Source organism: Juglans regia, chromosome 10 (genome assembly GCF_001411555.2).
Source record: "Juglans regia cultivar Chandler chromosome 10, Walnut 2.0, whole genome shotgun sequence".
Lineage (NCBI taxonomy): Eukaryota > Viridiplantae > Streptophyta > Magnoliopsida > Fagales > Juglandaceae > Juglans > Juglans regia.
The window spans coordinates 35,041,505-35,058,624 of NC_049910.1; the positions used below are offsets into that span (position 1 = coordinate 35,041,505).

Here is a 17,120-nt window from a genome sequence, read left to right on the forward strand (position 1 = left end):
CCGAGCAAAAATACATTTTAATATTTGTTTAGAACCCTCTCAGTCTCCACCCCCACCACCTTGGAAGCCATGATCTGCAGATGCAATAATCCCACTGTGGTGTGGATTTTTGTTTCTTTGTCCCTTTAATTTTTGTTTTTCAGCTCTCTCTGTGTACAAAAACATCTCTTATGTGATTCCAGCAGATTTATAGATACAAACATCCTTAGACATTTTCAATTTTTATTTATATTATTAGACATTTTCATTTGCATATCGTATTTCATACTTGACCATGGCCATGCTATGCTCTCTTTCCGAGAGGTTTTTTTTTTTAACTGATAAATATTTCAAGAAAACATGTGGATGGGTATGAATTACAAAGGTAAAACAAGTTATTGTTTTCATCAATCAAGGTGCATTCTTGGGCTTTGCCACCAACTTACAATGAATCTTGGATTTTTTTAGCTTAAATTATGAAATTGCTACCAGATTTTCTGATCAGGAGCTTTTCGTTATTCTAAGAATAAGAGATATGCCCTGTATTACTATTGACGATAGCAGGAGCCTGGCTCTTCAGGAGCAACTCTGCCTGGTCCAGCCACAGGAGCAGCTGCCACTCCTCTTTGATTCAGTAAACACCTGAAATGTGCCAACCTTCCAGTAACTTTTCTCGGATCCTTAGCTAGCTTGTCATAAGGCGTCCAAAGTCGCTCTTCATTCAAAGGGGACAAAACAAGAAAGAAGATATATATCAGTGGAAAAAAAAAGTAAAACTAGTTAATCTAACAAATACCCATATAGATGCCACTTTAGCAGCAGCTCAAATTCTTACAACACAAATCATGATGATAGCATATGGCTATACCGGCTTCAGATGGATTCCTGATGGTTTTACTTAGTAATGTGAAAGGGACAACTTCACCTCCAATGATGCTTAAGAACAAAAGAATGACTAATATTTTCTCGGTGAATGAAGAAGCTAACATTAAAAAAAAACTCTCAATGTCCTTGGCATCTATGAAAGCTTATACGCTTGAGAGACAGTCATAATGCTAAGAAGATTACTAGTATCTTGAGTTAGGGCTGTGCATATGACCCGACAACCCGCTAGGCCAGATTCAAATGGCCCGATCTGAACCGGCTTTTATCGGATTGTTATTTGCTCAGGTCTCCAATCCGATTAGTAACGGATTTGTATTTTAGGTGTCATCCCGTCCGAGTATAAAAATTCACTTCTCTCTTCAGTTCTCAACCCTAGCCGCCCAAGTCTCATGAACGGATGAGAAACCCTCGCCTCCCATCTCCAACCCTAGCTCTCGGCCCATTCCTCTTACTCCGACAGAGCATGAAGAATAGCTTGCTCGCCAACTCTCCAGAACGTCGATTCTCTTGGTCACTTCAATTACTACTTGGAAGCTAGCTTCGATGTCGACACACTTGACCTGGAAATTCTATTATGCAATCTCACAGGTCTTTTTCTTTCCCTTCTTTTTTTCCTCTGAGTTTTGATTTTCCCAAGAAATTTCTACATGGATCTGACAAGTGATATGGCTTTCGTGGGTTTTTTTCTACAGATTTGGAGTTCTATGGGTATTTTTAATTTGTTGGTTCAATTAGTCTTTAAGTTTCTGAAATTTCTGGGTTTTTTTCTCCCTATTTTAATAGAATCTATTGTGGTTTTAGTTGTTTGGCTCATGAGAAAACAAAGGAAAAAATGAGGTCTGGCATTGAGTAAATAAAATGAAATGGGCTACTGTTGTGGAGGACAGATACACGTTGCAGATACGACCTAAAGAAAATGAAATGGGTTCAACACAACAGTATTTCTCAGAATTAGAACCTGTTGTGGTTTTAGTTGTTTGGCTCATGAGAAAACGAAGTAAAATGAAGAAACCCACATTAAGAGGCTCTTCTCCCACATATAAAATGAAGTCCACTTTCTTAGATCCCTCATTACAGCCTCCCATGAATCAACACCAACTCTATCATCACGGCACTGTATTGAACATACACCACCACACAGACTGACAGACCAAGAGAGGAAGAGGTATGTTGCTCAGATCTCAATTAGTTCCTTCACGTTTCACTCTTCTTAAGCACTTTATAGCTTCCTTCCCATTGTATGATTCAGAACCTTTTGCAAATTCTTTCAGCTCATACATATTAATCTTTGCCCCAATCTTATTATTTGATTTTCTTATGCATGCATCCGCTCGCTTCTTCATTTAATTGACTTTATCGGGTATTCATATATTTGAGTTATGTATGTAACTTTCAATAATTGTCATTCGAAGTTCGTCCTTTTCCTTCAATTGCAGAAAAATTCAGGAAAATACTTATTTCCTAATGTGGGTTTCTATTCTTTTTAAATTTTGGAGTGCTGGGAGCAAGATAATTGTTTGTTCCTGTGAGGTTCTTAGGCTATGGGTTTCAATAATTGTTTGAAGGATAGAAAGCTTTTTTCATTGAATAGAACACCTAGGACCAGTATTGGCTTTGGGCAGTTCGTGGTTTTGGATGTGTCAACCCAGTTCACATTCTGAGACTCTCATTTTGTGTTCTACATTGCAAAGTCCGGAGACTTCAACTGATGTGCAGGACAATTTTAGCTAGTCTGCTTCTAGGATTTCCCAAAAAGCACTATATAATGGAAAGGAGGCTAATGCTCCTATAGAAATACCAACTGCAATTTATTGCTTTCACTACCACCAAAATTTTAAGATAAGGTTTCACCACCCTCTACTGTGTGCAATCCCAAGTGGGGAGCATAAAAATAGTGGGTTTGTGGGGTGATTGCCATGTGTGAAATGTTGATGGGAACAGATACAATTTTGTAATTTTTATTCTATTTATGACTTTGTTGCTGCAAACTTTTTTACATTTTACAAAATGAGTGGGGATGCTGTATTACTGTTGTATTGAATAAAATAATTGAATTTGAACACCATGGAAGGAAAATAGACTTGGTCAAGGGTATAAGCTTCCCCCTCTCTATTTTCTTGTGTTTTAAGTACTTCACTGATGTTGTTTTAAATAATTGAAAGAAATCTGGTTGTTTCATTTTTCTCATCAGTTGGCTGTTTGAGGATCTTCACCAGCCGTGAGAGCAGGTCTTGCTACTCTGAATGTTAGGACAAAGGCAAGTCATGTTACTAACATGTAATTGTATAAAAATAACTGGGAGTTTTGAGCCCCTTGTTTCTATCTTGAAGATTATGAACTGAATGCCTTGTAACTTGGGCCTTGAAGATTATGTTTTTGCTATATTGCATTTCTTTACAGTTGTGTTCAAGCACTTGAAGTAAAACCAGTGAACCAAATTCAGTTCTTCCCGTACTCGTTGGAATATGGTGGTGTGTGAGAAAATCTAACTGCTTTGCTGCATTGGTTCCCAATCTAGTCTTATATTAGCTATAAGAGACAATTAACAGCTGATGCAATTTTTTGTAATGTAATTTAGAAGTGGAAGTAATAGATAGTTTTTGTACATATTTACCTAATTATGTTCAAAAGATCAAAGTAATAGATGTTAAGTCAGTAGTCATATTCAATTATGTGAATGTGTAATATTGGAATGTAACGGCAGGTGGAGGTTATTGTGCATGATAAAATCTTGTTTCCTTAGAAAAGGTTTCATTTTTAAGCAAAAGAAAGAAAAAGAACTGGGTCACGCAAATCTTGTTAATAGTTGTTAAATATATATATATATATATATATATATACACGTAAAAAATTAAATTTTTTCTTTTTTTCAAAAAGGTTCGACCCTACCCGAATGAACCAGGTCTGGCCGGATATGTTTGGCGCGCGGAAAAACATAACATACCAGGAATTTAATTTGACAGTGAAAAAATAATACTTACCTGCAGCTGCTGCAGCTCGTGGCCATATGGTTTGTTCAATATCAGACCCATCAATGTGTTCACCCCACATGCATACCTCACCACCTATAACTAGTTCCTGCTGCTTGGGGTTTGTGATATTAGTGAGTGGCTCGTTCATATAGAACTGCTGCCATGTGACATCTAGGTGATCCAAGTACCACTTGTCCTGGTTGCTTACAATGCACCTTAAACCAGATGCAACCACTTTCTGAGCAACACCACCTCCAAGCCTAACAGGAAAAATGAAATTTGTAGGCGAGAAATCAGCCCCATCAGAAATCTCACTCTGTCAGAATATATAAAGAAAAGGCAACATTTATGGATTCTAATTTGAAGCCAAAATACGAAATCATGCTAGCAGATGTGTTATCCTTATTTCATAATTTTTTTTTTCTAAACATCCTTATTTCATAATTATTACAGGAAATTTTTTGCCCAATATGCATCTCTATATTTTAACATGTTGCAAATTAATAGTAAAAAGGAACGATTCCTGATCACAATGCATGAATTTAATTATTATCTTCCAGGAAAAAAAAAAAAGTAATTCAAGATCAGCAATCTTGTGAATTTCTTCAGATGAAAATGGGCATTATGACCAAAAATCCATGAGCAGAGGTAAATGATGCAGGTGCCTCCAACTTTAGATAATGCAATTAAGGACATACCAGTTGTGCACCACAGTCTTTCTGCTCAATTTATTGCCAAAATTGTTAAAAGTCTCTTCCCTGTATTTTTCATGGGTGAATAAGATTAAAAGGTCACAAAACTACCTGAATAACCTCATGCATAAAATCGTACCAGTTAATAATTTCATATCCATGGGACAAAGCTATGGTCTGTGCACGCAACACAAAATACTGATAAGCTTGAGATTCGTTCATACTATGCTTAGTTAACCTGCACGTAAGAGTTATCACGAGCATCATAGGCTATCTCTAAAATGTTTCTGGGTAATAAATGTTGAGCAGGTATAGTTTCCATGGCCTTCTTGAGACAATGCAGTAAAATAGACCATAATCAGAGAATATGCTAATCAAAATTTTAACATGTTAAAAGTTCCTCCCAATGGTAGCAGCAAGATGATAATTTTTGGGAATGAAGAATTAATTGTATGGGGTTGACTAAACCCAATGAATGGACTATTCCAGAAAAAAGCTTCCGCTGCTTAGTGCAAAAGCCGAAATGGAGTAATGCTAGATATAGTCATGGGTTGAGTGCTTGCACACTTTATGACTACAAATATCATTTATCTTTATGTAATACAAACATGATGATATCTGAGTTCTTACTTATCAAAAAAAAAAAAAATGATATCTGAGTTCTTGAAAATCAAAGATACAATGTGGTGGGGATATGCTAATTAACTAACATATTAAAATATTTTAAGCATATATTATGCTATTGTTTAGGTTAAGAGATAAATATCGATCATCAAGAATCATAAAATGTATGAATGATGAAAACTAATTAGAAGCTATGAATAGCAAATAAATGTAATAAAATTATTTATATCTAATATTCATATAGAGAAGATTTTAAAGGTGTCGAACTTTCTAAAACACTAGATCTTGCACTATATACTTGAGAGTCCTTTTCATAAGGAATTTTTACTTTTGCCACCAAATGCATGTGTCATGTCCCAGCTGTATTCTACCGTGTCCCGAACTGTATCCGTGGGAAAAAAAAATATATCTTTGATGGATGCAAATTTGATATGAATTCCACCATGTCAGTACCGGATAAAGGTTATATACCATAGCAGTGGCTATTTTGAAGCATCCATGCTTCCTATTCAACCATTTACGATGCCGATATGACACAATATATTAACTAAACTGTAGGCCAGAGGACAAAGACTGGAAGAGAGCTGAGTCCCAGAACCCTCTATATCCCATAACAATGGGCAGCTAAAACTTGTTATCAATGTGGAAAATTTATGGATTTCCCAAGCCTTATAAATTTAACTTGAAGCAGAAAGGAAAGCCCTTTCTTAGGCGTTTAAGGCTTACACCATGAAGTAGGATCACACTCTACAGTAAATGCAGAACATGTGGGAACTATGCAGGGAACTCTCTGCACCTGTGTGATCAATTTACTCTAAGTAGAAAGTATATGACATTTTCTGGAGAAGGGGGGAGGGAGAGAGAGAGAGAGAGAATAGATGTTAGAAATTAAGATGTTACCATTTCCTTACATGAGGAGTCAATATCCAGCAACCTGAAATGAAGTATGTAATTATGTGTCAATAAATTATCACCATCAAATTATCAAGTTTAGGACTATCTAAAATCAGATAATGAGTGGTGACCAGCATGTATAGATATGGTACAGAAGATCTGTATCATAAGATTAATTTGAACAAATGCAAGCAACGTCTGAGTCAACACATATTGCTGAACCAATGGATACTGAATTCTTAGGATCATAAGATTGGGAGAGAATATAAACATTGCCCCACATGCATTTTTTTTAAAGCTAATCTCTACATATAAACATTACATGCATATATATTGAGCTATATGAATCAAGCTTATAATAAGAGAGCCCCTTCAAACCATTTTAGCTCCACAAAGAATAGTTTTAAGAGGGAATTTGACAGGATATAAAATTCTAGCAACTCTTGGCACTTAAAGGCTTTGAATTAAAATATAATCCTATCATGAAAGATGATGGAGAAGATTGATTCTCTAAGAAAACAATCACCAACATAATTTTACTTGGTTAGAGGATAATAGAAACAAAATTGAAAGTCAACAGTTTATTGATACTTACTTGTATCAACCTCATCGCCTCCCAAGTGAACAAATCTAAACTTAAAAACCTTACTGAAATCTGCAAGATAAAATAATTTTAAAAAAAAAAAACACTAATTATTTCCCTTTTCATTTTGACAATAGTATACATGCTTTCAGACATCAAAGGTAACATTTTGTTAATGAGGAGGATGGTACCATGTTATCAAGAAAAAACTGTGACATTACCTGATAGAATTCCACCTATTACTTTAAAGGTGAATTCATTGCTGACATCAAGTGGCTGCTGACAATTCTTTGACGGCCACAGAGAAGGATAGCCAATCCCCCTAAAGATTTAAACTATAAGCACCAAGACAACTTTGTGCAACGTCATTACAAAAGCATTAATCTGTAGACTTTGAGGGACCACAATGTGTATAAATAACCAAGAACATAAAACAGAAGGAAAGAATAGTATAAAGTTGTGAATATCTCAAATAAGTAACCCAATTAGATAGTAAAGTGAGAGCAGCATAGACGCTAGCACTCCTTTTGACCTGAAAATCACAAATCCTTGCATTTTTAAGGAAAGTTCTAAGTGTCCTGATATCCCTCTGAGTAGGGAAAGATTTGCTGTCTCTTTTTATGAGTCAGAACACCAGCACCTTTAAAATGGGGTCTTTATTTTCCCAGTTATCCAAATGCTTTGAAGTAGTGTAAGCTTAGAATTTTTTTTCCAGTTCTTGCAATTATGCTCTCAGATTACTTGTCATGGTTTATATATTTACTTACCGGGGAATAAAATCAACTTCAAAACTTAACTTATAGGGTTGCCTTCAACAAAATAAAGCAGTTATTAGGCTAAGTTAAACAGAAAAGACAAGTATTAGGGCTAAACAATCTTGTTAAGAAGTATGATAGAGAGACAATAATCAAACTTTTCTAGCTGCAGGTAGCAGATCTATGTCCAATAGTTACATTAGGCCATGGTAACGGTCTATGAAACTTAGGTATGTGCAAAGTTTGAAGTGAAATAAGGTCTAGTGGCTTTTTTGATAAGTTCACAAGATGTTCAATCTTCCTAGAATAATGTAAAGGAAAAACAATTAAAAAACAAGAAACTACAACGAGCAATAATGGTTAGAGAGCAACAGAATTCAAATTCAACAACATAAGAGATAGTTGCAAAAGAATGCTGATCAAAGGAAAAGAGTGATGGCCCATTGCATGCATGGCAAGTAATAGTGGATTTAAGTCAATGCACTGAGTAATTATCAGGGATCAATTAATTAGGTAAAAGAGTTTTTTTTTATTCTCTTTCTACATTGAAGAAGAAAGTAACGAGAAAGGAAAGAGATCATAGTTACCATGAGAGAGCATGTCCTGGGACATCAATTTCAGCCAATACATTAATCCCTCGTCTTTGAGCATAACTGTGTTATTAACAATTCATGTATTAGACGAAATAAAATATAGAAGATAGATCAATATTCAGATGATGTAGTCAAGGTGAAAGTTTCTTGCCTCACAATTTCTGCAGCATCGGCAAATGTATATCGTTCTGAAATTGAATATGCACCATCCCACAGTTTTGGATATGAAGGTATCTCCAAAGGGAAAGACTGTGTATCTACAATGTGCCAGTGCAACACATTCTGCATGAAAGTGGGCAAGACAGGTAGCATATGGGTAAGTTTGTCAAATCTGTTGTTTGCATTAAAGTAATTAGTTATTTGTACCAATCAAAGCGCAGAGTGTATGGGAAGTAAAACTTAACTCTAGGTCCACCAAACTGGGAAGTAAAACTTAACTCTAGGTCCACCAAACTCTCCACGACAAATTACATTAATTGAAGACTTTTTATTTTTTATTTTTTTAGGACTGATTTATTCATATATTTTCCTACATATCTCTAGATTGATTGAAGCAGACCACAAAATCAGCACATAATTGAAGAAACACAGAATAGTCTTATCCCTTGAAAACCCCTCTTACCCCATGTCACTGTGGCATTCTGTATATAAGAGTCACCTACCTATTCTCTTCTAGCTTTTTAATGATAACAGCCCAGAAGGCTGGTGACAATATTCGATATCCATTTTACGGGTTATTACAAGTTTTAACACTACTAGCACTCAGTAAAGTAGTCAATGGTCTCATCCACCCAAATGAGAAACACGAAAATTCATTAACCCAACAGTTCTCAAGCTTTCTACCACAAATAATTGGGTTCCACATTGGACGGGTGAAGCTTATAGTAGTCATTATCTGCTCTAAAACGAAATATATCAAACAAATTCTAAATTATGCTATCTACCCAATCAAAGATCCAAATAACAATTGCAGCAATATGCTGTGATATGGAACTACATGAAATCTCGATGTTAGAATTGTGCTCATAAGCACAGTTAGGAAATATAAACTGAAAACCATTGGGCAACAAGTTATAGAGTCCATACCAGTTTTGAATAGGCCATCGAGTCAATAACTTTCTTTATTACTGGCAATGGCAAATAGTGTCGCGATGTATCTGCAGCAATAAACAAAAAGGAAGAATCGGATCCACTTATATCATGCTCTGAATAATCATCTTCTTTTGCCATGGTAACTCACAGCAGTTATGGAGCCCAGTAAGTTGACAAAAGACCAACAGCAAACAAAGTGAGGCTAACTTGAAACTGAATATTTATGAATTAATGCCAGTGGTTTTTGGAACAAAAGGCATCCCCTAACTGCCATGAAAAAGGGGTTGATGGTTAGATCTAGGGTTGAATCTCATAATGGTATCTTAGATGAATTTATCTTGCCATGTTTTTAGCCTCCCTATCAATACTTCTGTTAATACTATATGCACAAATAGCATGAAGTGCATGTATACAGGTGACTCCAGGCTCATACATTTGCTCCTGTCACTCCACTCTGATTAGTTATGAAAAAGAAAAACCATCAGCTAATTAGTAGTTTGTACACTAAAAACTAAATAGATGAATTGGGAAAAAATGGAAATTGTACAACACTTGATATGAAATTAGTTGAACTAAACATTTAATCTTTACAATTTACCTGATACAATTTAAGTCAAAAAGTGTTAAATATGTACATTATAATCTAAAAGGAGAAAATAAAAAAAAAAGATTAAAGATTTTTAAATAAGAAGATTATGTTCTCAAACAAGGAAAAAAGAAAGAAAATAGAACACATCAACAATCAGCAGTAAACTGACAATTCAAGGAGTACAAGAAAGGCATCTTACCTATCAAAAGCCCTCGATAAGAGAATCTTGGCTTATCAATAACAGTCCATGGGACCCTAGGAACTTGAATTACCTCCAATGTGAAGTTAAAATGACATAATTGGCTGAACGTCTGCCATTTTTATATCAAAGCAAACACATCAAATTTTTACATGTGGTCAATAAACTCTTAGAACAACATCTTTTATTAAATGATAACAAATAACCTGAAGCCCATGTAAAGCTCCATAAATAGTCTGTGCCTGCAGCATTTTGTAATACAATTGAACTAATCAGAAAATCATCAGCTGATCAAAAGGTACAGACATACGGTATGCTGCTTATTTATAATATACTAAACTGGCATTCATATGACATCAAGTACACAACGACATTTCAGAATAGCACGCATTGACAATGAAATCATGGTTTTTTGGTCATATCACTTAAGGCTACCAAGCACAAACAACATATTGCCATGTTAGACAGCAACACCTATTATGCTGTCCCACTGCAATTCGCCCCTTAGTTGTATCTATCAGTGGCCAATTCATAGACTACCACACAAGGATCCATAAAGTAGCCAGGGTTATCTTAATCAAGTCTATAGAATGTGGAACTTATAGTCATGACTAGCAGATTCTACAGAATGTATTGGCTAATTTTTTTAATGGAAAAAATTTGTGTAAAAACTGTCGAAAATGCAAATTGGTGGCCAATATATGCACTATGCTTGAAGTTCTTTGAAAAAAACTTACTCTCGTTAGTTTTTCATGGTTTGTTGTCCACCCACCTGATAAATTTGTTTAAGACATACTTTTTTCATGGTTTATTGTCCACCCACCTGATAAATTTGTTTAAGACAAACTTTTGTAATTCATTAAATGTGTCAACATCACGGGAAACTTCTAACCATAGACAAGCTGAGGAAGGATGACTGTTTTATAATGGATTGGTGCTTCATGTGCAAAAGGAATGGCGAATCAAAGGACCATCTATTTCTTCATTGTGATGTGGCAAAGGCTATATGGGATTTCAGATGGCTATATGGTATGAAATCTTTTGACTTGTTTGTGCGGAATATGGGGAAACCATCAAGTAGCGAATGTTTGGAAGATGGCGCCTATGTCTTATGTGGTGTATATGGAATGAGAGGAATGGAAGATGTTTTGAAAATAGAGAACGCTCATTGGGGGGGATTAGAGACTTATTTTTCCAATTTTTATTACTTTGTGCTAAGGCTATTGTATTAGAGGGGGTTAATTTTAATGACTTCTATGCTTCTTTTTTTGTTTGTAGCCTGCAATTAGGTATTTCTTTCTTGTATACCACCTATATACTTGGGCTATGCCTAATTATGAGGATCAATAAATTTTCTTACTTATAAAAAAAAAATTAAAGTAAATGTGCCAACATATCAACGTATTAGCTCAATGGGAAACAAGTTATATGGGTAAAATACTTCTGACTTTTCTGCCAGGTTGAAATCTATCCACAAGTATGTTATCGGATAATAAATGGAATACTTACAAAGGATGACGGAGTTACTTATTTTTTAAACCCCCCTAGTCACTATCCCTAATACATAACGTCAAGCTAATTCTCAATTATTATTGTCGACAAAAAAGTACATCTAAAATGAAACTTTAATTGATGCGAACAAGCAGAAAAAGAAGAGGTTACACTCACTTCCAGATGCGCATAAACAGGCTTCCCAGAATCCGGAACTGATAACTTATATGACTCATCGATACCATATTGTAACTGCACAGCAAGGAAGATCTTTCAGTAATAAAGTTCTGGGTTTGTTTGTACAAACGAACAAAAAGCATCTCTTAGATGGAAATGTCCCCATATCAAATACGCTTGGAGCATTTTAAACAATAGAGACAGGTAAACCAAAATTAAATGAAGTTGCGCAAATAGAGAAGAACTTGGATCTAAAAGAAAACTCTTCACACAAATCATCATAACAAATTAGCCGTGGTCTCTTAATCATAACAAAAAGAGAATTATCTTAGTGCTTAATCACGCTGCTTACTGGAATTTAATTTAAAAATCATGCCCATGCTCACATATGGGGAAAAAAAGTATTATCCGGGACCAAATGCCAGTTCAAGAACAATGGACACAAGTTACCGAAAAAAAAAAAAAAAACAAACCCACATCTACAGAAATCCCAAGCATACAGCCAACTCCAAATCATGAAAAGAAATACCACCTCATCATCCGCTGTCAAAACAACCACGTGCAGACCCTGAAGCAGAACCGAAGTATCTATACCAGAAAAATTAGCATCGATAACATGAGCAACTTGGATCACATCGAGTAACCTCGAGAACCCGTCCTTCAAAATCCCAGAAGCATCATTATACTTGCTTCCCTCAGTCTTCAGCTCAAAATCCTTACTGACGTAGAGACTCCGATGTTCCCCATGGCTCACCGACATGGGCATTGGCCATATGTTGAGCCTATCCACACTAACCGCATCTATTGCAAGCACTAAAATCGACACCAATACCAAAAACACAAACACTTTCTTCCCCATCGCAAATCTCTCCAGCTCCTATAAAAACCCACCGAAAGACTGCAAAGGAAGCCAATATGATCAGTGGTAGAGAAATAGTAGGTAGCTAGCTTACCTACCTAACAGGAGGTGAAGGAAGTTGGAGAATGTGGACCGAGTGGCCTCGGGTGACGAATCTCTAAAGTTGAACGAATAAAGCAATATGTTTGGCTGAAGAGGAAGAAAGAAGAATTTGGTAATTCTCCATTGTTGCCATTAACTCGGTAATGTCTATTACTAAATTGTCTTGGAATAAGCATCCATGATCCATATATGCGCATGAGTAAAGCAGGCCGAGACACGGTGGAGGCTGGGGTGCGCGCGCTACTTTTTAATTTTTTCCGTATTACTCATGTCTTCGTGTTTTCATTAATTTAACGAACTTCACGTGCAGAGTTTTCAATCAGGACCGTGAATTAAAGTGGGTCCCTCTCTATGACCTATATGGGCTGTCGTTAAGCCATGGGCTGTGTCTCTATCTGCTTCAAAATCCCCGATGTCCATCGGAGTTTTCTAAACGACAAAAGTTACCAAACTGCCAGCGTCGAATCGGTTGTAATTTGTATTTTCCGTCGGGCCTCAATTTTTTTTTCAAATTTAAAAAATTGTGATCTAACATATATGATAAGATTTAATTTATAAATTTTAAATTTTAAAATTTATTTTTTAAATCAAATTATATTATATAAAAATTTTATTAAATATTATGTTCTGTAGACCCACTTGATAATCTTTTTTTTTTTTTTAAATATGTGTCAATTATCATTGTTTTAATCGTTAAATATTTTTTTAATACAATATCAAGTAATTCTCATAATTGATCCACACTTTATAATGGGTATAATTATTTAAAATGGTAACAATTTATAATGGATGCAATTGCACCAATCAGCTTTCTTATGAAAAACCGACAAAGATATATAATTGATCCACAAGATCTCGTGATCGATTTGCAAATTTCAAATCACGTCATCAAAACTCAAAAGTCAATCCATTCGACGAAGAGCCAACTATGTTGTAACACGCCGTTTCCAAGAATTTATAGAATTAATTTATATTATCTGATAATTAATTTTAACGTTTTTAAGAGTATTCTTATTGAATCAGTTAAAAATTAAATCGATTAAATATTTAATTATTAGAAAGTAAAATATGCTCACAATGGATTAGCTAAATTTTAAATATTAAGAATTTAGTTACAGTGACTTTTAAAAAAAATTTCAAATTTAAAAGTTACTGTATATATATCAAATATATATTTTATTAATTATTTCTCTCTACCTTTCTTTCTATCACATATTTTATCACAATTGTTATATTAATTTGAGTTAGTGATATATTAATTTAATAAGAATATGATTATTAATTAATAAAATAAATTAATAATTAAAAAAAATTAAATATTTTTGAAATTATTAGTTATTCATTACTATATAATGAATAAATATATAATCTAATATAGAGATTTGATGTGAATAACCAAAACCAAATTTATCTTATATTATTTTATTATTATGTAATGAAAAAATAGTTATTCCAATATAGAGATTTATGTGAATGAAATAGTCAAAAGTCAAATTTATCTTACATTCATAAAAAATGTCATTTAACTTTGACTAATCCAATGAGAGTACTCTAATATACGCATATATATATGTGTGTATATCCTCATGATATATGTGTATATCCTCATGAAAAATTTTATTCATCATCTTCACACATCATACACACCGCACTTTTTTTTCTTCTTATCAAATGTGTAGTATATAGATGATGAGTAGAAAAATTTAATAAGTTAAAGAAGAATAATAATTAAAAAAAAAAAAGTATGGTGTGTGATATATAACTATATATAGATGATGAATAGTTAAACTCTTTATAAAATAACGAAATGTCTTCGTCAAACCAAATCTCTTCCTTAAGCCCCTCTTTCTATTTTAAGTATTTGTGAACGTTCTTTTTTTAAAAATAAATAAATAAATAAATAAGCATACGTGTAAACGTGCTTATAAAATGTTTGTAAGGTGCCTATAAATAATATTTATACTTTAATTTGTAAGCAGGTGGAAGTGAGAATAAATAAGAGTACATGTAAACGTGCTTATAAAATGTTTGTAAGATGCTGAATGGATGTTTTTTTTCCTCTCTCAGGCCTAGCTGTTTATAGTGTTGGTTTCTGTAGATTGGTTACTGTGGATTTTTTTCTTCTTTTCCTGATCCTCTGGAAGCTATGGGGTTTTTTCTTCTTTTTTTTTTCTGTTAAGTGTTGGGTTTGAACTAAACCAGTTTGCTCTAACGTATTTTTTTTTTGTATTTCTACAGTAATTTTTGTTTAATTTCTCACTATCTATTGTAAATAAGGTTATTTGTTATAAATAAGGATATTACATATCCTCTTTTGTAGATAGGGCTTTTAGATGCATTTTTCTTATTTTTACTTGTCTGCCAATTTTTTTTTTTTTAAGTGCATTCACAGTTTCTTTTAGGTTATGTATACTTAATATTGTGTTTGGTTTTTTGAACACGGTATAGTGTCCTTAAACACAAGACCAACGAAGCCTATCAAACAGAAAAATAATAAATGAAAAACATAACAAAGAAATACAAAAAATACAAGTTATGATTTTTTTATGGCTTTTCTTTCTCTATTTTTGTATGTTTAGAATACAATAGTTTTCTCTAACAAAATATCAACAAAGCGAGAAACAAAAAAACAATAAATGAAAAAGGGGGAAAATTAATACAAAATGAAAAAACACTTTACACTTACAAAGATGAGAATCAGAAATGTCCAGCTCTGAAAGTTGAGCAATGCTAGGTACAGTCTCCAAATGGGGACTGCAATGCAAGCATATGCTATTTTAACTTTAAATTTTTTTAAAATTACAAAATTATTCCTCTTAAAATGATATTTTATCTCATTTAACAATGTGTCTGCACATGCAGTCCCCACTTGAGGACTGCAAATAGAATTTCTCCTGAAAGTTTTCAATCAACAAGACTTAAAAACAAACCAGTAACCCAAAGAAAATACTATGCACTGCAATAACAATGAACAAAAAAAATGGAATTAAAAAACTAGTACCCTAAATAACTAACAGAAAATATTACACTAAACAATCATGCACTCACAATGATGAAACATCAGAAAATTTCAGTTTCGAAAATCTGCAGGTAAGAACAGCTTAGAAGAACTGGGAAAGAAGTTGAAAAGAAATCATTAGTAAAAATTAACAGTAAATATTAAAAATTAATAAAAGAAAAAAAAATAGAGAATAAGAGAAGAGATGGTAAAGAAGTTGAAAAATAAAATATCAGTAAATATCAGCAGCAAATGTTAAAAATCAGTAAAAGAAAAAAATGGAGTATAAGATTAGAGAAGTAAAAAACACAGAAGGGATTTTTTCAGAAAATTACCTGTAGGGAGGAACAATATCTAGAACCAAACAAAGAACACAACATGAAAATAGAATCTCTCATAAGATGAACACAACACCATCTTTTAAAGTATGTTCCCTCTCTTCCCAGGCCCTTATGGAGGCGTACTATCACCTATCAAACTGCTGGCAAGTTAAGTAAAAATTGTAAAATCAATCAAATCTGACATCAAATCAATAGATAAAAGAGAAATCTTCCAAACCAGATAGGGAGAAAAAGTCTTGAAATCAAGCATGTATATATATTTTTTGGTTCGGCACATGTTTTTTTATTCAGTTTTTTTATTCACTCAGTTGTATTTTTTTAAATTAAAAATTTATGACATACATTTTATTTTATTTTATTTTGTAGGGAATTGCAATTTGAGTATCAGACAAATATTATTTGTCTTGTCAGAAGACTTGACTGAATAAGAGAAAACCATGAACTGGCAGGAGATTTTTTATATCCACTTATTTATAATATTATTTTAAGGTTTTTTTATTTTTTATTTGTTATTTAAATTTTGATTGATTTTTTACAATATTTTTTTAATATTTCCTTCTTCTGTGGCAACTTTTTTTACAATATCTATATGCATGCATTGATTCAACCGGTTGACACAAGTGTGGAAAGATATTGACACAATAATTTCTTTTTCTTACTGACACAAGTATGCAGAGATTTCTGATAAAAGGAATTTCTTGCTCTTAATTAAAATATGTACTGACCAACAATTTTCTTCATAAATTAAATGATATACTGACACTTATTGGATTGAAAGAAGATAAATAAACAAATTTACACCACAAAGTAGTTGGAACATTAAAATTACTGACATTTTATACTGACACAATTTATCCATTTTTTTTATAATTAAAATAATATATTGATACATCTATGTACTTGACTAAACGAACATTAATTAAACGGACACAAAAGAATATAAAAAGTAGTAAAGTGCTACACACGGACGTCACACAAAAGTTTTACACGGACGGATAAGAATTCACTATTCATTACTATAGCGGCTCGATAGCCACTTATATAATAGAGAATAAACTAGGTCAGAATAACGTGCATTGGTAAAATAATTATTTTTAAAAAATAGTATATATTTCATAAAAAAGTTTATTTCAATCAATAAATTAAGGCATATAAAAAAAATGTGAAATCTAGCAAATATTTAAGGGCAATGATAGTTAAGTAGAGTATAATAATTACATACTTGCATAGATTAGAAGATAAAAATATTACTTTAAAATATAACATAGTCCAACACATATTTATAACATTGATAG

The 17,120-nt window shown here is 33.2% G+C and overlaps 1 protein-coding gene across 1 annotated transcript; it reads right to left on the reverse strand.

Moving 5' to 3' along the window:
• Positions 1 to 327: 327 nt before the first annotated feature.
• Positions 328 to 12,721, reverse strand: LOC109004078 (beta-hexosaminidase 3). Its single transcript, XM_018982488.2, has 14 exons — positions 12,058 to 12,721; positions 11,526 to 11,600; positions 10,064 to 10,099; positions 9,858 to 9,969; positions 9,064 to 9,134; positions 8,129 to 8,259; positions 7,972 to 8,037; positions 6,851 to 6,951; positions 6,642 to 6,701; positions 6,053 to 6,086; positions 4,668 to 4,766; positions 4,535 to 4,594; positions 3,846 to 4,096; positions 328 to 694 (listed from the first exon to the last, which is right to left on the reverse strand). The coding sequence occupies exons 1-14, from the start codon at positions 12,382 to 12,384 to the stop codon at positions 528 to 530; spliced, it is 1,590 nt and encodes a 529-aa protein (XP_018838033.1). The 5' UTR covers positions 12,385 to 12,721; the 3' UTR covers positions 328 to 527.
• Between the last annotated feature and the right edge of the window lie 4,399 nt (positions 12,722 to 17,120).

Bases quoted from the DNA above. Each gene is read 5' to 3' on its own strand.
- LOC109004078 (XM_018982488.2), bottom strand. From the start codon at position 12,384: ATGGGGAAGAAAGTGTTTGTGTTTTTGGTATTGGTGTCGATTTTAGTG. The intron at 8,260-9,063 runs GTATGGACTCTA...ACTTTCATGCAG, and splicing joins CGATGGCCTATTCAAAACTG to AATGTGTTGCACTGGCACAT. The intron at 695-3,845 runs GTAAGTATTATT...CTTTGAATGAAG, and splicing joins ACGAGCTGCAGCAGCTGCAG to AGCGACTTTGGACGCCTTAT.